The sequence below is a fragment of the Ctenopharyngodon idella genome, chromosome 5 (assembly GCF_019924925.1).
Source record: "Ctenopharyngodon idella isolate HZGC_01 chromosome 5, HZGC01, whole genome shotgun sequence".
NCBI classification, from domain to species: Eukaryota; Metazoa; Chordata; class Actinopteri; order Cypriniformes; family Xenocyprididae; genus Ctenopharyngodon; species Ctenopharyngodon idella.
This window is the reverse complement of record NC_067224.1, coordinates 6,170,910-6,194,685: the sequence shown is the minus strand read 5'-3', so window position 1 is coordinate 6,194,685 and position 23,776 is coordinate 6,170,910. Positions and strand designations below refer to the sequence as shown.

Sequence of the window (23,776 nt, the reverse complement as noted above, 5' to 3'; positions counted from 1 at the left end):
GCACACAGACTGCTACCTGCAGTACAGGTAGAGGTGGCAAAAGTTAAACACAAAGACTGCGTTGAGATCTGCTCTTATAGACCTAAGAGTGACTCCACCAGCTGGAAAACAATACGAACTGTGTTTGTTGTGTGAAGAGACTCTGTAATGTGTATGAGAGTGTGTGTGTGTATGTGTGTGTGTGAGTCTGTGATCTCCAGTGGGGACGGAAATGAGACAGCAGTGTGTGGGGGATGAGCAGAGACGCCTCCTCCACAGCTAATTAACTTCATGCTTGACGGCTTTGGTGGGTCCACAAAGTTCTGAGAGAGAGAGAGAGAGAGAGAGAGAGAGTAGATTTACCTTGCATTCAACAGTTGAGATGATCTCAGCTTTGGTTCTGCACTGCCATAAAATGTCTAGACAAGAAAACATTGGAAATAAGAGATTGGTGCATGAAACTAATTGAGCGAATTAATAAATGATCTACTGGGACACAACACTTGTGTGTTAATAGAATTTTCTGCTTATTTATGAGTTGATAAAGCAGTCAGATTCATAGAATTGCAACAATTAAATGCTAGGTTTTATGTTTAAGTTACTTCTTAAAAATATATTTCTTTGTATTATGTACAGTCTACATCCATCCTTTTCTTTAGAAGCTGGACTGACTGTTTTCTGTGTGTGTGTTGACACACAGATTGACAAGACAGATGACAAGTCTCTGGAGGAGCGAGGGCGCATCATGATCTCTCTGAAGTACAGCTCTCAGAAGTCTGGCTTAGTGGTTGGTATCATCCGCTGTGCCCATCTCGCTGCCATGGATGCCAATGGCTTCTCTGACCCCTATGTTAAAACGTAAGTCATACCTCTCACTATCATCTGTCTTTTTATTGTTCTGTATGCTGAAGTTTCACTTGTATAACAATAGACTTTTGTTTATTCTGCACCAAAAGCACATATGTTCATGTACAGAGGTACTAAAATAATCGGAATCCACATTGATTTAGTGAAAACATTTAATGTGGAACACAAGATCCGTGCATACAAGATTATGTAAATTACAGATATGAAAGGAAATCCACCTTCCTGTTGCTGGATTTAGTGATGCTAGTCGACTCAAATCTGTGGTATAACAATTAGACAAGACGTTTTCATGCATTGAAGTCAGAATACATTAACATTGTTCTAAAAATTAGAATAATGTGCGAGAGATTTTCCTTACGTAGATGTACCACAGAACTCTGATGACTATTAAGAGTTTGAAAATATGACCCTTCCATCTTCCTAAACTTTTGTAAAGGTCTGTCACAATTTAAAGTTGTGATAAAACTGAAGTAGTGGCAGATCTGTTCTTCTGTATTGTGATGAACAAAATTCAGGGTTGGTTCTATCCATTGGTTATTGATCGATTTTGAGATGTGGGCATTGCACTCAGAAACAAAGGCAGATAAATGTGAGCATTCAGATGAGTTATGAAGTTATAATTAAAGGGGTCCTATTATGCTCATTTACAGGTTCATAATTTTGTTTATGGGGTCTGCTAGAATACATTTACATCATTTATTGTTAAAAAAAAAACTAACTTTTCTCATAATTTACATTGTTGCAGCAACCATTTTCACCCTCTGTCTCAATCCTCTGTTTTAGTTTTGGTTTCTTTAAAACCCGCCTTCCGAAAAGCACAGTCTGCAGTGATTGGTCAGCTGGCCCCAGTCTGTTGTGACTGGTTTACTGCTTAGAGCGTGTTGGAAATGTAACGCCCCTTACCATAACAGCAAGTATCAGCTCCAGAGGCTTCCTGAGGCGCAGTAAATACTACTGTATTAACACTACTGTGGGGAAAATAATTATTTGATCCCCTGCTGATTTTGTAAGTTTGACCACTTACAAAGAAATGAAGGGTCTATAATTTTTATGGTAGATTTATTTTAACAGATAGAGACAGAATATCAACAAAAAAATACATTATATAAAGGTTATAAATTGGCTTGCATTTCAGTGAGTCAAATAAGTATTTGATCCCCTACCAACCAGCAGGAATTCTGCCTCCTACAGATTGTTTATGTGCCCATGTGGAACACAGATTAGTCCTGTCACTTTAAGAAAGTACTCCTAATGTCATCTTGTTACGAGTATAAAAGAAACCAGTCCACAGAATCGGTATCTTCCTTTTCAACCTCTCCACCACCAAAGAGATCTTTAACAGACCAAAGAGCTGTTAAAGGACATCAGGGACAAGATTGTAGATCTGCACAAGGCTGGAATGGGCTACAAGACCATCAGCAAAAAGCTTGTTGAGAAGGAGACAACTGTTCGTGCGATTATTCGGAAATGGAAGAAATACAAAATAACCATAATTTGCCCTCTGTCTGGTGCTCCATGCAAGATCTCGCCTTATGAGGAAAGGATGGTCATGAGAAAGGTGAGGGATCAGCCCAGAACTTCACAGGAGGAGTTTGTTAATGATTTCAAGGCAGTTGGGACCACAGTCAAACCATTGGTAACACACTACGCCGCAATGGATTGAAATCCTGCAGTGCCCGCAAGGTCACCCTGCTCAAGAAGGCACATGGACAGGCCCGTCTGAACATCTAAATGATTCAGAGAAGGCTTGGGAGAAAGTGCTGTGGTCACGAGACCAAAATTGAGCTCTTTGACATCAGCTCAACACGCCGTGTATGGAGGGAGAGAAATGCTGACTATTACCCCAAAAACATCATCCCTACAGTCAAGCATGGAAGTGGAAACATTATGCTTTGGGGCTGATTCTCTGCTATGGGTACAGGATGACTTCACCGCATTGAGGGGTCGATGGGCGGGGCCAGGTATCGTAAAATTCTGGATGAGAACCTCCTTCCCTCAGCCAGAACACTGAAGATGGGTCATGGATGGGTCTTCCAGCATGACAATGACCCAAAATATACCACCAAAGCAACAAAGGAGTGGCTCAAAAAGAAGCACATTAAGGTCATGGAGTGGCCTAGCCAGTCTCCAGACCTTAATCCTATAGAAAATCTGTGGAGTGAGCTGAAACTTTGAGTTGCCAAGTGATAGCCGAGAAACCTTAAGGATTTAGAGAGGATCTGTAAAGAGAAGTGGACCAAAATCCCTCCTGTGTTGTGTGCAAACCTGGTGACCAACTACAAGAAACGTCTGTGCTTGCCAACAAGAGTTTCTCCACCAAGTTTTGTTTGGGGATCAAATACTTTTTTGACTCACTGAAATGCAAATCAATTTATAACCTTTGTACAGAGTTTTTTTTTTTTTTTTTAATGGATTTTTTGCTTTATTTTGTCTATCTGTTAAAATAAACCTACCATAAATAGACACTTAATTTCTTTGTAAGTGGTCAAACTTACAAAATTAGCAGGGGATCAAATAATTGTTTTCCCCACTGTAAATATGGCTTAAGTTTTGCCATTTTAGTTGAAGCCTGAGCATGATAACGACAGTCAAGAAGAACAAGCTGATCAACACCAAACCACTTTTCACAGTGGTAATATTTTATTTTACTCTCTTATATTTCATTTATAACATCTGACCTGCATTGAACTGCATGGTTCAGAAAGCAGTCGTTAGAAACATGGTTAGAACACAACAAAAGTTTAAGGCTGTACTGCTATGGAATAGTGTTAAAAAAAAAACATTTTAACCTCTGTCTCTTAGGTTTGTCTGCCTTAGGAAGGCCAAAAAAGGGGAGTTTAAATTCTGGGTTAAAAAACATCATCTCTTGCCCTTGGGAATGCCGACAACACACTACTAATGCAACTGAACGAGGCTGCGCTTTTTCTTTTTTTTTTTTTTTTTTTTTTTTGCGTATGCCTTGGACGGGAATTATTTAAATGAGGAATATTGTGCCGTGTACTTTCCCGGAAGAAAACTCATGACTACAATCGAGATGTTTGTGCTTACTGATTAAGAGAATAACTCCCTTAGGAGTGACTTTGTAACTGCAGACCTCATGCTCAAACAGCAACATTACACACGAAAGAAAAGTTGAAAATGTAAAAAAGCATAATAGGACCCCTTTAAAAATGATGAGGTAAAAAATGAAACTTACACAGATGAATCATTCAACATAAGATCAATAAAATGCATTTAGATAATAGTGTGAATTTTGATCATGTTGAATTTAAGGTGCTGATGTGTAACCAAAAGGTTGTAGGTTTGAATCCCACAGGAGTGAGCTAGTGAGCTTTTGAGCAAGGCACTTAATGATAAAAATAAAATTTTGCGTTAAGGCGCTGTGGATAAAAGCGTTTGCTAAATGATTACCAACAATGTGAAAGTATATATGTGCACATGTATGTTTGTAAGGAATCCTTAAGCATATCCATTCTCCTGCCAAACACAAGCATACGAATTATTTATGCCAGCGCTTGATACCAATTCAGCTACATGTCATGAGCTTAGAATTTTGTCTTTGATATGGAGAAATGCAGACGTTTGTATTTGAGGACTGGAATGTGTTGGTTTAAATGAAGCAATGATCTCTGCTTCAGCACACAGAGGGGATTAGAGCTCTCAACTCTCGCTTCCTGGATCAAAACATTTATGAAGGATTATTGTAGTCGGGCACTATGTTTTTGTTTCTTACATGTAAAAACATTGGTCAATTTAAACAGCTTGGTTTTGTCTCTACAAAAGATTTGAATACTAAATTATTCATTTGTTGTTTCTGCTCGTGCAAATCTTGTGTATTTCGTCTCTGTCTGCTATTTTCCAGATTGATAGCAGTTGATGTTCACCTTTTTGGGAATTAAACGAAATTTGCTTTTTATTGAAAAGTAGTAGTGTTCATTCTTATAAAAAGAGAACCATCATTTTAAACTGCAGATTCATTTATTCACAAGAAAAGCTGAAATGGTTGACCAGAGGCACTGTTACAGGAGCAAATGACATCCCCTGTCAAGAGAGCTCCAGGGAGACTGTTACAATAAGAGGGAAATAAGCCTTTCACAACTTTCACTTTTACTTTAAATGTCTACTGACAATTCTGACAATATTAAACAAGATTTATTTCAGTTTTTCACTCGTATTTAATGGATTCCTAGATGATCAAATAAATGACAGAGGGAATTTATATTGTTGCCTTTACAGTATAAGACACAGGTTATGATTATTAGGCTGCTGAATTCACTGCCTGAATCTTCTTTAATCAGTCTATTGGCTGCCTGCTTATCTGGTGGTCTTTGTGAAATAGCAAGGGACCCTCATTAAGAAGAATTGGAGGAGCAGAGCCGGAAAGAGACATTTAATGACCTCGAAGTCAGCAGACAAGTGAAGTGAGGTTGCGTTTAATCTTTTTGTTTTTTTTTTAAGTGAACCTTTCATTTATTTAAAAAAAGCTCCTAGAGCAAATGGTGGAAATATCCTGCACTGAACCTTGTGTATCCTTTCATGGCTTTTTCATTTAGCTCTTCAAATTTTATATACAAGAGCTGCAATGCCCTCTGGTGGACATACTGACTTGTTGCATATGACAACGCCATTCTGCATTTGGTCAAATGTGTTTCAAACGTGTGCCAGTTTTACTGCCTGTGCATTGAGAGTAAGACTGTGCCAAATTAGTAGAAAGCTAACTTGACCCAAAGTGAAAGACATGATCAAACTAAATGCATCTTTCTTTCAATATCACCAATGTATTTCAGGTATCTCAAGCCAGATGAGAACAAAAAATCAAAGCACAAGACAGCTGTCAAAAAGAAGACCCTCAACCCTGAATTCAATGAAGTAAGATTAATCTGAACAAAGCCTGATTCTGTAACACACACTTGTTTTCATAATTGCTAATTCCCATTCTTCTATGGCAGGAGTTTTTCTATGAGATCAAGTACGCTGACCTCAGCAAAAAGACCTTGGAGGTGACCGTTTGGGACTATGATATTGGCAAATCCAACGATTTCATTGGTAGGACCTATTTACAAGTCTTTTTATTTACAGTTTTTTATTTGTTTTCACAGTTCGTGTTTAATTTTATGTTACTGGTTAAATGCAGTGCCAAAGGTTATATAGTCCCTGGGCTCAGCAGTAAAGCTGTAAACTATAATTGTACAGAAAAGTCCAAGACGGTAATAAATTCTTCTGCTAAACATTTCTGCTGATAAATGTTGACATACAAGGAAAAACGTCACTAATTGATTCATGATTTTTAACCCATTCATACTGATCACAAGCCATTCTTTCAATTTCGACAAAACGTCATCTGTATCATCCAGCTAGTTCATTTTATTCAGCTGGCAAGTTTGACAAGTTGACAAGCTGAATTAGCAATCAGATGTCACAGAAAACCAAACGTTTGAGTTTGCAAAATATGTTTGTACATGATCAAAAGATGTAAGATATAGGGTGAATTCCAAACAAAAATGAACACCTGAATCCCTTCAAGGAAGTAATTTTATCGCTTATGGTCATGTTACCCAGGGTGGAGAGTCTTTGCGATTCACTTTAAAGCTAGATGGTGGGAGAGATGGAGTTAACGTATAAACAGAGTAATTTAATTACACACATTTTTGCCATAAATCCATAGGAAATTTAAATAAGTTTTATAGGCAAGAAAGGTGTTTAATAGTTGATACGTTAGGTGAATGCAACTGCCTGCAGTGTCCATACAAGAGACAGCAAAGTTGAAAGCAGAGAGGGAACACACACACACACACAACACACACATATAAAGCATATTTTATAAACTGTATATTTATTTGCAACAATTATATTAAATGAAATAAGAAAATCCTGTTGTAAAAACAGCTAATGGGTTGATTGACGCCGCACTATGTTGTCATGATAACATTTCAGGTTAAGATAATGAGGAAATTACGTTGTCTTTCATTAGCCGCATTTCCGCTGTCGGGCTAAAGGCGAGCATGCTAGTGCGTGCCAGGGCCAGTCACGTTTCCACTATCACTTCCGGGGCTTGATCGGGCCTCATCGGGGCTTCCTCGGGGTAAACGGCCAGGGTTTTTTGGCCCACCGAATACTTTGGTCCAAAGCGAGCCAACTTTTCTTCTCATGAGCTCCCTCTGTTGCTCTGGCTGAAAGGATAACAGTATAGAGAGATGGACGAGATCGCTCAAATGTCCTCGGATTGCAATCATCGCATAATTTCGAGGAAAATTAATAGAAATGCTCAGAAATGTGACGAACATATTTTTATCAATATTTTTCTAAATGTGTAAGCCTTTGGACTTAAAAGCCTTAATGGAGTTATTTTGTGCATTCTTGTGATCGTAAATGGAAGCAGATGCAACCGAATAGATATGTGTTCTCTTTTTATGTGAAAAGGTAAATATCAGTTAGATTCAGCATGATTGGTGTTCACTCCTGACACAAATTAATAAATTGTTGTTACTGTAACATTTTTTTATTGTAAAACATTCAAATGTTGAATGTCATATATTGATGTTGGAATCTTAAGTCTTGAAGTAAAGACGCCCCAAACGTTCGCTTCAGTCATGCTCATTTTGCGATCTATGTTCTATGGAGGCATGTTAAGGGCGGGTTTTAAGAAAGTGCTGCAGGGCTACTGGCCCCAACAGTGGAAATGCAATTTGATTTTGGCCTCTGTGCCTGAGGTCCAAGGCTATTGGCCCAGCACGGCACGTTGTTAGCCCTGGCTTGCACTGGCCCGACAGTGGAAATGCGGCTATTGCTTTGCTAAGAGTGTTTCCAAATGGCTACTTTAGACAGACAAGTGCCCTGCCCCCTCCAAAGTCCCCACTTCAAGGGCTCTGCCCTTCGAAAAAATGTATTTAAAATAGATTTATTTTAAATAAAATAAATAAAAAATTTTAAAAAATGGATTGTTTTAATTAAACCTTTTAAGTTGCAAACATTATGTTGTAGAGATATTTTGTTGACATAATAATGTTGATCATTACATCAATTTAATTTCGTTTGTAATTTAAACTCAAATTTCTGCGTTAATTGGCTTTTTTTAAAAATTAAGTTGTAGTAACTTGATGAAATTGTCTCGATAACTTGGGAAATTAGGCAGTGGATTTCTAGTTCCCAGCATGCTTTGTATAGGACTGGATAAGGAGAATAAATGTTGAAATGTTGAAATGAAGTGTTAATTTATTTGTTTTTAGTGAAGGGGAAGACCTGTTAGTGTTTAATGCTGTTATGTTTGACATTTAAAAGAGTTTCTGTAATGAAGTGTTTGTGGTTACCATTGTGCTGAAGAGTAGATACATGAAGGTAAACACTACGTTGACTCTATAAGCAATGACTGCACTAATGCCAGTGATAAGTAATATCTTACTTGTTCATTAAATATACATGTTAAATAAGTTATGTTAGCATGTGCTATGATAGCTGTTGATTTGAACTGAAATAGAAAAGATTAATTGGTTTCAGGGCTACAACTAGTTACAGCGAATTTGTGTTTATGCTACAAATTAAGTTCCTCTAACTCAGTGTAGCTTGTTGGTTGAACGTAAATTCGCTCAAAGTTGTCATGACTCAAAAAAATTAATGCAAACTGTTGCATTCATTTTTTTGTAGAGCCAACACATAATTTTTTAGAGTGTAGTTGAGGCCTGAGTCTCATGGGGAACTTCTGACTTTTGGTTGTTTTTAGCTGTTTTAATGAACTTTTCCACCTTTTCTCCAGGTGGAGTCTCTTTAGGTATAAATGCCAACGGCGAGAGGCTAAAACACTGGTTTGACTGTCTGAAAAACAAGGACAAGAAAATCGAGCGCTGGCACACGTTAACCAATGAACTCCCTGGGTCAGGGTACAATGACTGAAAAGCTCCCTTTCAAGTAGTTGCAGCGAAGCCCCGCCCCCTTTTCCCTACATGATGTCGATGTAAAGCCCAGCAGCCTGTGATGGATAGATCAACACTCCAGCAGTCCACTGATTTAGAGATGGGTGCCAGTATCTGTTCCCAACTAACACACCTGCTCTATCTCTTGTACTTTTCCTGGTGTTGAGCTTGCAGTCTGATTGTGTGGCTTGATGTGGCTTTTGGGCTTATATAAGGGTCTTTAATCAACCTGTGTTTGTACAACCTCATTGAAAATGGAGAGATGTTGTTCCCACAGCCAACAAGAGATCAGTTCCTGTCTTCAAATATTTAACCACACTCTACTGTTCTCTTTCTCCATTTTCTTGGCTATCTCCGAGGTTTTATGTGTATTCAAGAATGCTGTTTACAGACGTTAACTCTCAGTAAATATATCATTACGCGTATGCATCATGGCAGCAAATGGGCTCTGAAAATACAATTTCCAAAACAAGACAGAACTGCATATTGTTTACATCTAGAATACAGTCTAAAACCTTTCTGATGCCTGTCTTAAGGCCAGGGCATAAACTATACAATTGTATTTTACAGACAGAGGTTGAGAGGATTATATTTTGTCAGTGGAGGTTAAAAATTCATACAATTTAAACTCCCAACAAATTTGTATGAGTTATTACTTCCCCCGTCAATTACAATAGGCTAGAATATTTTCTTTTTTTTTTTAATAACAGTGAATAACCTCCTAGTTAGTCTACTTAATGAATGTAATTTACCTTTATTTAGTTTCTATGCCCTCACTGCAAATTAACAGTGTGCCATTGACATTAAGAAAGCACACAGCAGAGTTTCAATAGCCATTTTTCTAGAGAGAAAACAGAGACCAAACCCTGTTTACACACAAAGGCGCAATACTAGAAATGAAGACCATGGATTATACAACTTTCATTTGGAGGTATATCCAACTCTTGCTTGGCCGTTAATTATTGATTTTCAGATGAAACACTGTGCCCAAACCCAGTCCATACATTGCATTAGCATCTAATTCTGTAAAGTCTGTAAATCAAAAAATAGACTTGACAAACTTTTACAAGTTACTATTGTTTTGAGATATATTAATAGCATGTTTATCTTATTCTTCCTTTGAGCATTTATACTTAATATATTTTTTTAAATACTGTGTTAAAGTCATTTAACATGTTTATTTTAAATATGTGTATTGCATCAAGTTGTGTTATGTTGTGGCATTAAATTATAACCAGTGTATTATTTTAACCTTTCTGTGTTATTGCATATTTAGCATGCCATTGCTGGGTATCATAGATATTATTATATTACTGTACGTTTGACTTTTTTTTTTTTTTTTTTTCAAATTACCAGTAGATTTTATTCGTTGTTTAAGATTGGAGATCAGACTTCAGACCATTTATTAAACACCGTGAAACTCCAAGAAAGAGAACACCTGTATACAGCCCTACGATGTATGTTCACCAACTGAGAACCCTTATCGCTCTCTGACGACGTTCATTGTGCAAGACATTTTTGTAATCTTTTTGCTTTTGTACACAAACTCTGTGGCATAAAAATGCATGCAATGTTCTTGGGCTGTCATTAAATTAACTTTGCTTAATGTTTGATACTGCTGTTCTTTTCTGTAAAAAGAGAGTTCCTGCTCTTGGATGCTACAAGAATGTCAGCCTTCCTTTTCAGACCGTTTTTTGTACTTTTGAACGCTATCGCATTGCCCGTCAGGTTGCTCTATTGACTGGACATGTGACTGCATGTTACAAAAAAATAAATCTTGTCTTGTTTTGATCATTTTTAACTCTCAGGCAATTGTTTGCATATTATAGTGGTTCTCTGATGAAGTCGATATATTTCTCCTCCTGGTTCACCTTAATCTTGCACCGAATGGCCGAATTATCGTGCCTTTTCTTTTGTAACAGTGTGTTTTTGCACCGCTCACTTTACAAAGATTCCTAGATTGATATTAGCTTTTAATATGGAGACAATATGATACATATGGCATAAGTTATATTCTTGTCTGTGTTACACTGTTAAAACATTGTGTCTCTTGGAATATGCCTCTTAAAGACACACTATGGGTTTCCTTACACTGTGTGATAGTGCCGTGATGGCTGAGGTGGAGGATGCCTGTATAACTTCAGATTCTGGCATCTGCTAGTGCTAAATATCAAACTAAAAAAGAAACCGATTGGCTCTGTTTGCTCCCTTACTCAATGTACATTCTTTGAATATGTTTATTTAAACCATATTCATAAGATCTTTAACCCGTTGTGGGTTAGTCAACTTAAATGTCACATATATAGCAAAAATATTGTAGGAATATTACGAACCACTGAAAGCATCAAGAGTTTCAGTAAAATGTCAATTTCAAGTGCCGTCAGACACCAGAATCTGTATTTTACTTTCATTTTTGTCCAACTTCAAAGTATTATATCTAGAGTGTTTTTTCTTTTACTATGGCAAATGATACTTGCTATTTACATGTTCAGAACTGGAAACCCATATCAAATAAACACCTGAAAATGAGTTGACCTCTTTTTGTCTTGGAGATTAATATCAAACTGGAAGAAAATAGTGCCCTTGGAACTCTGTTTTAAAAAACAGAATATTGAATACAAATGTTTTTAAAAAACTAATAATGTTAGGAATGTTATATTGTTTCATTAACCTTTTTTATTTGTTCTAAAAACATCTAAAACAAAGGTTCACATTACCTTTTTTTCCTATCCTTATGAAACAATGCTTTTAAAAATGGGAATTAATTATCTGGATGAACTTTAAACTTTGAACCCTTTGACAAGTACAGAGAGTTCCTCACTGTTCTGTGGCCTGGTTGAGCCGATGGGCCTGAGGACTCAACAGCTCCACCAAGTGTTGTAAGCCTAGTCTCTGAGCATCATCTACAGGCCTGTTGTTGCGCTTGTCTCTTTGCTGTTATTTCAGAGAAGATTGAAATAATGTCATTTTTAATCATTACAATACAAAGAGATAGAGTGACGCTTTTATATCCTTACAGTACAGAGTGAAAGTTTGGACACATCTGGCTTTCTCATGAATTTAACCCTAAAACAGGCAAGAGTGGGAAATGATCATCAAAAAATTATTTCATGTCACTTTTTATATTATCTGGACTTAAGTGAAACATATTCCAAAGGATTTGTGTGAAACTCTGCAAGAAAATATCTAGTTAAAAATGCAAAAATGTAGTCCAACTAAATGTAATAATATCAGGGGGGCTGTGCACAGGGGGCCCTGAGGCCAGGAGGGCATACTGTATAAGGATCTTGTCTAAGGGCCTCGGCCCTGGAACGAGATTTCTACTGACCCCACCACCACCCATTTTTTTTTGCTGAAAAAAGTAAGATTAATATATGCCTACTTTCTACAAAGTCAGAATGTCCAACATGTTGGCTTTAGGTCAAACTGACAAAACGAGCACAGAAAATTTAAACCAAGTCAAATGATCCACATACAAGAGACTAAAGAATATGTATCCTGTGCTGCACGTTGCCTGATTAAGGGTTAAAAACATTTTGATCGCTTTTAATGTTTGGAGACTATATAAATTGTACCTACTTACAGTATGACTTCCCCAACAAAATAAAGTTTCAATTCAATTCACTTTTGTTGGATGAGTTGAACAGAAGAGTGAAGGAAAAACAGTGAGAAGTGCCCAGCATACAGTACTGTGCAAAAGTCTTAGGCCACAATTAGATGTTGTTTTAGCAATGGTATAATGACCATATATAATTATTTCTCAGTCTCTTTATTAGAATATAACCAGAAAATACAGTAAATTTGTATGCAGTATTAAAAAACAGAAAAAAAACAACTTCTATAGGATAAAGTGGCAAGTATTTAGTGACCTCACCTTACTTTTAAGCAATAACAAGAACCGGCTCTCTTAAACATAAATGGGACTGGAAGGCCAAAAAAAAAAACTTTCAAAATATGAGAAGTTTCTCAGATTTTCTTCTTTGAGAAAATGGAAGAAGTCCAGGACATCACACTAAATACTGATTTTTGCTTAAAGAAGATATCTTGTTCTGATTTTTTTTTTTTTTTTTTTTTTTACATTTTGTGTACATATTTCCTGTATTTTCTGTTTGTATCATAATAAAGAGACTGAAAAATAAATATGGATGGTCATTAAAACATTGCTAAAATGACAACTTTCTCAAGACTACTGGAAAAGCATCCCAGCATGCACCTCATGAGAAAATGAACAGTGTGCAGAGGTGTTATCAAGCCACAGGGTGGCAACTTTAAAGTCTGTAAAATTTAAGATCGTTTTGAATTTTTTCATAGTTTTGATGACTTGCTATTATTCTAAAATGTCAAACATAGCAATAATTTTTTAAAAAATGTGTGTCCAAACTCTTGGCAGATAAACAATTGCTTCTAAATCCTTTGTGTCCGTACCTCAAGGTCTGATCCATTGCTGATACAGAACTTCACCATTTCAGGTTGATCGGTGCTCACTGCCTGTTAAAGCAAATGAGGAAGGATGAGCCAAGCTTAGATGCTCCTCATAGGAACAATATTTACTTAACATCTCTGCGAAACCCTCACCACATGTAAGGGAGTTCGACCGTGAGCATCAGAAACATTAAAACTGACTCCAGTCTTCTTCCACGCCTTCATCTCTTCTGTCTCTCCAAGGCATGCAAGACTGAAAAGCACAATCCATATATACAGTTATTGCTATATAGGTAAGCAATAACATATTCGTCAGAGTGATACCTTTTATCGAGTGCCCTCTTTTGAAAAATGAACCTTTATATAAAAACATAATCCCTCTTACTAGCACATCTCAGCCCCAAATTCCTCTGGGGATTTTTCCAAACGTGCCCCTGCAGAAATTAATATTTCCACCACCTCCAGACTCCTATTGAAATAAAAGGTGAATCAGTAAATGTGGATATGCAACAGGGTATGGGAATGAATGGGGGCTTGAGGCAAAAATGCCCCACAAATTCAAGATGAGGGGCAAAAAGTGCCCTTCCACAATTAAAGTAAATCAATTGTCTGTTAGGATTAAAGTGAAATGTGATAATGAATGAAAACTGTCAACTGCGGCATAAAAGAGTTTTTTTTTTTTGCAGCATTATAACCGGTTATATATATAAACCAAAGCTTATGAATGCAATGTCTAAAGTCACCACTCTAAAGGTCGTTCTGTTCAGTGCGCACACCCACCAACTGAATTCTGCACTCTAGTGCATTCTCATCATAAACAACCAAGTGCAGATACGATGTAAGTAAGAGCGTAGCGTAGACAGCTTCACTTTGTAAAGAGTTTTTGAGAGAGCGCTTAAACACATACTATACTGAAGTCATGGACCGCTTCAGTGTGTTTTGCTTACTTTCTGTATATAATTTATTCCCAGACCCAGTTTGAATAAATGTTTTGTTTTTCAAGCTACCAATATAATAACCATAATACACAATATGAAGCCTTGATTTTGTAGTGCATAAAAAAACAATAAACTAACACATAAACAGTTGTCTGTGTAGCCAGAATATGACGTGCCATCTCCCCAAACACAAAAACATACTCCCCCGGTTTCACAGACGAGGCTTAAGCTGGTCCTAGATTAAAATGCATGTTTGAGCTGTTTTAACTGAAAGCACCTTGCTCTGACATATCTTAAAATATGCCACTGTCATTGTTTTATCTCAAGATGCACACTAGAAATGTTTTTTAACCCTCTGGTGCACTTCGAATCAGTCAAAAATTACCACATTTTTTTTTTTATTTCAATGAAATGAAGGTACTATATTTTAGTTCATATTTAATATTTTGCATTTTTAGGGGATTTTATGGTACTAAATTATATTTATTTATGTCATAAAGTTTGAATGCTTGAGAGCACAGACTTAATGTTGTTCTCTTTTAAAAGATGATACTTGGCAAGTGAAAAAGGTTTAAAAAAGTGAACTTAAAAAAGTTTATTCATTTATTATGTTTATTATTATGAAAAATGCACAAAATAGTATTTAAAATTTTTATATGAAATACATATTTTCAAAAACACGTTTTACTCCAAAATCGCAAGAAAATCAAAGCCATAAACCCCCCTCCCCCCCAAAAAAAAGTTGTGTTCCAAATTTGAGCTTGATATCTCAAAAAATTTGCTTTCAGTAAGATTTTGTTTGGTCGCAGTACCAAAAGTTTTCACTAGATAAAATTTAATTAATTTTTGACCACGAGGAGCACAAGTGTGACTATTTTTTTCAGGACCATTTAACCTTTTCGAACCATGTCCATGATTTTTTTGTGTTCACATAGCAAGTGCCAAAACCTTTACCAAATTTCTTACCATTCTGATTAAGAAAAAAATTCTAAAAAAAATAAAATAAAATAAAAAAATTTAAAAAAATAAAATAAAATAACCGAAGAGCACTAGAGGGTTAAGGCATGTTTATAAAAGCTACTTAAATACCCTAATTAAACTAAGACCTATCCTGGCTTAATGTAAGCCATGTCTGTGAAACCAGGCCTATGTATTCTATTAGTCCACATTAATAATCATTACAATATCAAGAGTAATAATCAACAAAATAAAATTGCAACCCAACCATGTAATGACTTCCTTTTTAATTTTATTATTTATATAGACCATTTAGGCAATTGTATAAATTCATGCTTGCCGCCTTTAAGCAGCATTAAATGTTTCTGTATAAATAAACATGCTATGTCAGATGCAGCTTCTATTCCACCTTTGCAGTGTAAAGATGGCTTCTGTTGATGTTAACATTTTATTGTTATAGTATTCTGAGTTATTGAAATAATTAGCTTAATTTAAGTATCTGACATAAAAGACAACACAGATACATTTAATTAGGTAATTATAAATAATTGCCCATACAGAGGTCAAAAATACCCCTGGAAGTCATATATATCCAGTAAGAAGCACACAAATATGATGAGTACTTGGAGCATATGGCATCTCGAAGTGGATTTTGTCCATCACAGTCAAAGGCATTCACATCTGCTCCCTGCTGCAGCAAGAAGTGAACAGTGCCTACATAGCCCTCTCCTGCTGCCACATGTAAAGGTGTCCGACGTCGCTCATCACCACATGACACATCAACACCCTATAAGGTAAGTCCAACACTGACATTTAGGGTAGGTGTTCCACTGAAATTTGTCATGTGTATTTCCTTAAAACTAGATTTTGTGTGTGTGTGTTTGTGTATGTATGTGTGTGTGTATATATATATATATATATATATATATACACACATATATTAGTCAAGTGTTTTATTTGTGACAACGTAATGAAACATGCCAAATTGTACAGACATCATTTTTGACCAGACTGTTTTACAAAGAAATTATGAATACATACAAAACAAGAGAGAACCAATGAAATATTAATAACTGATTATGTTGTAGTCAATGTATGAATGTATTTTTCCAATGAGCTTTTTGTTTTTCTATGCAATTTTTGCTTGTTAAATAAACCCTCTGGTTTGCCTTTTTGCCAAGTAATCTTGTCAGATAAATCGTTCATTTAAACACAAATGAAACAACTGGAGAATCTGCTTTTTAACATGTTAAATACATGTGATCAAACCATATTTGGCCTGTTACTATATTCCTGAATGGGTTCACAAGTTTCTAAACAAGGGAGAAGGTGAAGTGAAAGATTTTAACAGGTGAAAGAAACTCTGAAATGTGTCTAGTACTTAAACTAGATTCCATTTCAGACTGACATTCTTATTATTATATAAGTTAGACCTAAACAAACTACTTGTTAATATCTCACCTAAATACTCTCTGCAATCTCTCTCTATACTGCTGATACAAATAATAATAATACTGAATAGTGATAGACCTAACTGCATAATAGAGATGCAGATCATCCCGACTTCATTTGAGAACATGATTTGGTTTAAATTGGAACTGACACTGAAGTGACACAGAAAACAGCAAATATGAAAAGTGAATTCTGCACATCACACTCATACAGATATGAGTTACAACTGTTGATATTTCCACAGTACCTCTCGAAAATGTTCCTCCAGGCCGAGATAATCTTCTTCTACAGCTGAAGAGTTCAACAAATTAGGGAAAAGAGCAAGTTGGCACGTTTTCATCTCCTAGTTAAAAGAAAGCAATCTGAAAATTGTGACATTATTTGATACAAGTACAATTCTAACTCTAACTTGCTAGCCACTTATTCAGCATACTAGTAACTAGCTCTAAATTACTTTAGTTCGCTTTAACCCTCTGGTATTGTTCATTTGGGAGTCACACTTGTGTTGTTCACGGTCAAAAGTGACCGAACACTTGAAATGTAACTTTTTTATTTTCATTAAAATCAATGAAATATATTTTTGTTGACTAATATTTTTTTTTATTTTGTATTTTTAGCGAATTTCATGACACTAATTAATATCTATGCAATAATTAGGATAATTTTTCCCACTGAAAATAATATAAACAAAAACTAATATATATTTTTTTATTTTTCAATTAAAACAGTATTTCATGTTAAAATAGAGACAAGGCCTTTAAAATCACCACAAAATTCCTATATAGCTCTATATAAAGAGGCTTATAAATTCTCTAACTGTTTTTAGACATAAATACATAAATACTTTTTTAGTTTGAAATGTTGATTTCTTTGAAGTTTTTTTTTTATTTTATTTTTTTATCTGATTTCAACCTCTTATTTAAACAACACAAGTGTGACTATTTTTTAACCATTTAGCTTTTTCGAATCGTTTCGATTTATTTGTTTGTTTGTTTGTTTGTTTTTTTCAGTCTAAAATGTATGGAAGCCCGTTTCCGCCACAACTGAGTAAAAAAATATAATTCTGTAAGTCATAATAATGAGAAACCTTCTCGTAATAATGACTTACTATGTCATAATAATGAGAAACTTTCTCGTAATAATGACTTAGTTTCTCATAATAACGAGAAACTTTCTCATAATAATGAGAAACTTTCTCGTAATAATGACTTAGTTTCTCATAATAACGAGAAACTTTCTCATAATGATGAGAAACTTCTACGCATGCGCAGAGCAGCGGAGCAGAAGGGCGTGGCACGCTAGCGACATCCGCTGGTCAAAGTCTCGTAAATGCGAGAACAGCAAACATGGCACGTTATGCAAAACAGTTGTTTTCGTTAAAGTAATCTACAAAGTGCAGTCTATCTATAGTATCATTAAATAACATCAGTTGTTATAAATTATTAGTATATCTTCAATACTTTTCCATGCGCACGAGAAGGTGGAACGCAAAGTGGTTTCCGTGGTAACGGTGGAAACTGTTGCATGAACGCGACGGCTTACACAACTATCAGATTGCCGAAGGAATATGACATGTATTCGTTAAGTTTAAGTGCAACGTCTTCATAAAATTTAAAATGGGTTTATGTGTTAACGTTAACACGTATTTCGCGGATGAGTCTAGGCTATTTGATGTGCAGGTTTGCCTAGACAAGGCGCTGGAAAGCTTTTCTAATATAAACCGGGTCCTAAAGCACTTGCCCAGTCATAAACCTTCATTCCAGTGATATTCCTACAGAAAACACCTTTTAAGATGTTTATGACTCATTAGAATGTATGCAAAAGACAGCTTTCCAGGTGAAGCGTTCTTTAACAGACTTGGATATGTAGGTGTGTGCTGTCTTATCATTCCTCTATCTGTTTGAAATCAATGGATCACCACTCTGTGTTTCTGCTTGTTCATACACAAAAATACAAATGAATAAACGACTATATCCCATCTCATATGGCTACTGATAATTTATCAATAATGTTATTTATTTAATGATATTATAGATTACACACTTTTGCAGAACGTGCCATGGTTGCGGAGTTATCGCATTTGACCAGCGGATGTCGCTAGCGTGTCACTGCTTCCGCTGCTTTGCGCATGCGTAGAAGTTTCTAAGTTTCTAAGTCATTATTCTAAGTCATTATTATTTCTAAGTCATTATTACGAGAAAGTTTCTCATTATTATGAGAAACTAAGTCATAATTACGAGAAAGTTTCTCATTATTATGAGATACTAAGTCATTATTACGAGAAACTTTCTCATTATTATGACTTACAGAATTATATTTTTTTTACTCAATTGTGGCGGAAACGGGCTTCCATAAAAATGACCTAACAACACCAGAGGGTTAACTAGTTAGTAACACTAACCGTCCTGACGTTATCCGTCCCAATCCAGCCGAGCCGAAGAGAAGATGCTATTGCAGACCAATATCTATAAACTTTATCAGGGACCTTTTTTCTTGAAAAACAAACCCCCATAATAAACAGAAAAAATGGCAATCACACAGATAGGTTGGTTTTATGGTCAATGGTACTTCGATATAACTCGTGTGACGCGTGAATTTGCTGGCGCGAAAAATGGTGAGTGAGGTCACGTGACGTGACTCGAATTTGTTATCATTATTATTTATTTTAATGATTTTCCAAATTATTAATAGTAATATTGTCGTTCTTTTGCCTTTTATTTCAGTGTTTAGGTGTGGATGATATCTAAGCTGCGTAGAGCTCTATCTATCTATCTCTCTATCTATCTATCTATCTGTCTGAATAGATTTTAATTGCTTTTTATTAGAACAAAGTATACAACAATATACAATATTTATATTTAATATTTATCCTTGTGTATGTGGAATTTTCACAAAATAAACAGTTCTACAAGAAAATAATATTAATATTTATTATTTTAACATGCCGATATCAAAATTATTTATCTTGAATAAAATAAGATGGCCTTTTCTGTTGAACAAAAATCACAGGAATAATCAATATCTAAATTAAATCTCTCTAACTCTTAACTTTTAGTTAGATATATACCATGTAAATGTAACCTCTTTTACTTTTCTCTCTCTCTCTCTCTCTCTCTCTCTCTCTCTCTCTCTCTCTCTCTATATATATATATGTTTGTCGATTTTAGTATGCTTAACATACCATAGATATGTAACATACACTTAACGTTACCACAGAAACGCAGAGGAGGGCGCAGAGCCGTAAAATGTCGTAAAGTCAGCAGCAACTGCGGTATAAATGTGACGCTCTTCTTCCGTTTCCTTTCTCCTTACCTCCAAGTCGTTTGTGGGCGCGCGGGTTTCTGAAGACGTCTGACTTAAAACTAGGTAATTTGTTGTTACTTAAGCGTTTCAGTTATCCAAGTTGTGTTCTGTTAAGTTTAATTTATGTTACCACTGAATAAGTTTAAGGCAGGGTGCTTATTTTTTACGTTCTAGCGAACGGTATGCTGCACCACGTGGTTGAATAGTCCTGTAGATTCGTGTGCACAGAGAAAGCTAAAAGATTACTTTTGTAATTAAATGCAATACTTATTTTCCACTATACTGATCTATTGTGGGTGACTTGGTCCTTGTGGGGAACACATTTATAAAGATCGAGCAGATCTCTTAAATTGCCAAGCAGAACATCACATGTGGAGTTTCTCAAATATGGCAAATTCCTCGATCTGTTTGGCTAGAAAAACACCAGGTTTGCTTTCATCACTGTAAGAACCGTTGCAATGATGACAATGAGGCCTGGGACATCCCGACATATCTATATGAAATATCTGTATGAAGACTATTTTTCTTTCCCCCTCCAGGGAGTTCTTGAGTCTCCATGTGGTTTGAAGCCTGTTGTAACCGACATATGCAGTATGGTAAGTGGTTTGGATAGTTTTTATTAGAAAGCTTTGCACAGCACTAGTCACAGTCTAGTCATAGTGGGCTTAGGAACTAGTGCAGTGCAAAAATTACAATTCCCTTCTCTTGCAACCCACTGTTGTGCCCACCAAATGACAGTGTTACTAATGAGAAGAGACATTTTTACCATGGGATTTTTTTTTTTTTTGATAGTTTTTATTGTCGTCATGTGATTTCATATTACTGTGTGTACTTGCAGGTTTCGGGTGACATTAAGGGCCCTCCTGTGAAGGGACAGGACAGTAGGTAAGAATTAATTGGGATAATGACAAATTAACTTGAGTTTTGTAATGATGATTGGCATTAATGTTCAACTGCTCTTATGAACCATGAAAGAGAAACGTGCCTTTCTGAACAGCTGGACTCTATTTGAGTGTGCTTAAAATGTACATGTGCTATGCTTTCCTTATGTTTCCATTTATTTTCAGGCTCCAGAACACAATGTTGGCTCAATCCTGGGAGTTTATAAGTAAAGCACATTATTTGCTCCTGAGGAAGCTTGTTCAAATGGTAAGTGTCACTGCATGTTAGCATTTTTTCATTTGTTGTAATGGTATCTGCTAAGCCTGTCATGGTTATGAGTTTTGTACTGACTAATACCTTGTCATACAAATAATTGCAGTTTAATGATATTTTAATCTATCTTTTGTTACTTAATGTGTAAGTCCATATTTTACTTTGCGTTGTATCTAATATGATTAAATTTATTAAAGGCCCATAAGACTTACTTTAATGCTGTAAAAATTAATATTTATATATAATATAAATATGCAATATTTCCATTATTTGGATGGCAAAACATGATTGAAATTTAAATTTCACAATTGCGGTTCTCAATTGCGATAGACCGAATAACCATGTTCGGATTAATTGCGACAGGCCTAGTATCTGTAATGTATTTCGGAAAAACTGATTAAAATGAGGTCTATCCCGACTGGCCCCTCTCAGTAGAGCTTAGTCGTTGGAAATACCTCAGAGATAAAGTCTGTAGCATCGCTTTACCCATGTTGCTAGTATCATTAGCTTTGTGGGAAAACGCTGCAGTACATTCAATGAGCTTAAAGGATATACCTTAGTTTGTCAGACATGGTGGAGAGCAACATCTCACTTCTGTGAATTTCCATTATCTAGGTGTGATCTGAAGGATGACCACTAGGAGGCGCACCATGCCTTTTTTGGTGAATCGGAGGAGTATTAGAGGTATGTAATGTTAAATTGGCTGATTACAAACAACACTTGCCTGCACTGTTGGTATCTGCATCCAGTTGTATGTCTGACTGGAATGTTCAAATGCCAGTGCTAGAGAACCTCGACACCTGCTCTTATTGGACCTTATATGTTTGTTGTTGGGTCCTGGCGGGGATTGAGACAAGACCTTATTAAGATTTTTATTTTTCCTCTCCTGTATGGTGTTAACTCTGGTGTTCGCTACATGAGGGGGTAAAAATATAATTGTGATTGTTTAAAAAAGCTCAAGGCTTTCTGTGCTTGTTTGTAGGGATGCACATTCTGGACAAAAATTCTACTTTTTATATCAGTAGGACTTATATTTTTATGGTCGTTAGTAAACTTATGAATTGAATCAAATATTCTTACTGTAATTCTCTAAAATCAAATAAAAAATATTAACTTATTATTTTACACTACAGCTGTAAAATTACAATACCATTTGTGGTAGTCTTAATTTCATTGAAGTTATGTAATTGAAATTTGTCTGAATAAAAAAAAAAACGCAGGGGGACATTAAAGTTCCCCCAACCCCCCCACCTTTCCTTTCAAGCGGTGTGTAATATAGCGGTTTGTGAAATGTAAAATGTCTGCAAAGTTTTTGATCAAAGTGCATGATAAGAGTGAATCAATTCTGAACTGCCTAAACAAGTCATCAGAAATTCTAGTCTCACTTCCTGTTACTTACCCCATAACGATGTAACAAATTAATACCAGTCTGTGGTCTTCACTGGCTTTAAATGTCTACTTTGACCCTCAAACATTATAGTTGTAGCTGAGGCTTGGAAGAGTTTGATTCATGTTAAGACTGTTTTCAGTGCTGCAAAACCACTTAATATGCACTTCAAAAGAATGAGGACTCGTGCTGGTATTGATGATTTAAAAAAAAAAAAAAAAAAAAAAAAAAAACCCCAAACCATCGTTACTGTTCGTATCTGGAGCTGAAGTTCAGATATGCTAATGGTGGTTTTGTTTCCGACATGCACTGTAAGCGGTAGACCGATCACAACAGACAGGACAATCTGACCAATCAGAGCAGAGTAGGCTTGGGGAAAGGAGGGGTCCATAAAGAACCGAATCCTTTATAGAACCATTTCAGACACCGTGATGCTGCAATTTAAAAATTGAGATGTAGTGTTGGGTTTGTTTTTTTTTTTTTTTTTTTTTTTTTTTTTTTTTTTTTTTTTTGTCTTTTAATATAAACTTTTGCATGTTAAGCCATTGTAGGATACCTATTATCCTATACAAAATAAAATGGCATAATAAGGGCACTTTATAGTCTCTTTTGTTGACGACAGCCTGTTCTATTAAATTGCAGCCTTTGCACTAAGGACATATCATGAATTGTTTAATCATGCAGCCCAAGCTGGAAGCTGTGCTGTTTTTGATGTATGCTTTCATGCACAGCCTGTCTAATACAGTGTGGAATGAGTGTCAGTGGTGTGCTGTCAATTCCTCCACATACCCAACATGCCCCACCTCAACCCTATATAACCCCCAACACTCAATGACTCTCTCCAGGGAGGATATCGGCATACTGCGACCGGCCCCTTTTAGAAGCCTTGTGACATTGTTTCAATAGCTCAGCGTGTCTTGATAATCCTGACTTGTTTGTGTTGTGCCTACAGGTCCCATATGGTGAGATTGAAGAATAAATGCTGGCAGGGCATAGTTCTTACACACTGTGCTGTGAAATGACAAGTAAGGCTTGCTTCTTTTGGTCTTGAACTTTCCCAGTTGCATGAACGTGATGTATTTGGTCAAATACCAAGGCTTTTAGGATATGTGGTTCCTGACTTGCTGTGGACATGACCAAAAATTAAAATCCATCCTAATGAGTCATTTCAGTTGTACTGATGTCTGATTCATTAGGAACATTTCCTTGAAATCACTTAAACTCTAAATGCATGGTTGTATGGGGGTTTTTTTTTTAAATTTTATTTTTAAATTGTTTCTCCTATATCAGGTTTGGATTTGGAGTGAAGAGTTTCCTAGCCAGACTCGCAAGGTGAGAGCCGTTTCACATCTTTGGATCACTTTCAAAGGGGGTCAGCCACTTCTCCTCACTGGCGATCCTTAACGCCG

General features: G+C 36.0%; 2 protein-coding genes and 1 non-coding gene across 11 annotated transcripts in view; 2 read left to right on the top strand and 1 right to left on the bottom strand.

Moving 5' to 3' along the window:
• The window catches only part of doc2b (double C2-like domains, beta), a 274,263-nt gene extending 262,981 nt beyond the window's left edge, over positions 1-11,282 (top strand). For all 9 annotated transcript variants that reach the window (XM_051895445.1, XM_051895446.1, XM_051895451.1 and 6 more), the window contains 4 exons: positions 680-837; positions 5,634-5,715; positions 5,796-5,892; positions 8,597-11,282. In XM_051895445.1, coding sequence (XP_051751405.1) covers positions 680-837; positions 5,634-5,715; positions 5,796-5,892; positions 8,597-8,733 — 474 coding nt within the window. In that variant the 3' untranslated portion in view covers positions 8,734-11,282. The remainder of the gene's footprint in view (positions 1-679; positions 838-5,633; positions 5,716-5,795; positions 5,893-8,596) is intronic.
• A 52-nt stretch (positions 11,283-11,334) lies between these two features.
• Positions 11,335-19,117, bottom strand: si:ch211-209a2.2 (L-asparaginase). The gene is made up of 7 exons (XM_051895460.1): positions 18,924-19,117; positions 16,770-16,865; positions 15,694-15,857; positions 13,561-13,644; positions 13,329-13,428; positions 13,179-13,241; positions 11,335-11,687 (listed from the first exon to the last, which is right to left on the bottom strand). The coding sequence occupies exons 1-7, from the start codon at positions 19,032-19,034 to the stop codon at positions 11,571-11,573; spliced, it is 735 nt and encodes a 244-aa protein (XP_051751420.1). The 5' UTR covers positions 19,035-19,117; the 3' UTR covers positions 11,335-11,570.
• A 2,264-nt stretch (positions 19,118-21,381) lies between these two features.
• On the top strand, positions 21,382-21,515 carry LOC127513739 (small nucleolar RNA SNORA18). Its single transcript, XR_007930493.1, has one exon. It is a non-coding gene; the product is annotated as a small nucleolar RNA SNORA18 (small nucleolar RNA).
• The last annotated feature ends 2,261 nt before the right edge of the window (positions 21,516-23,776 follow it).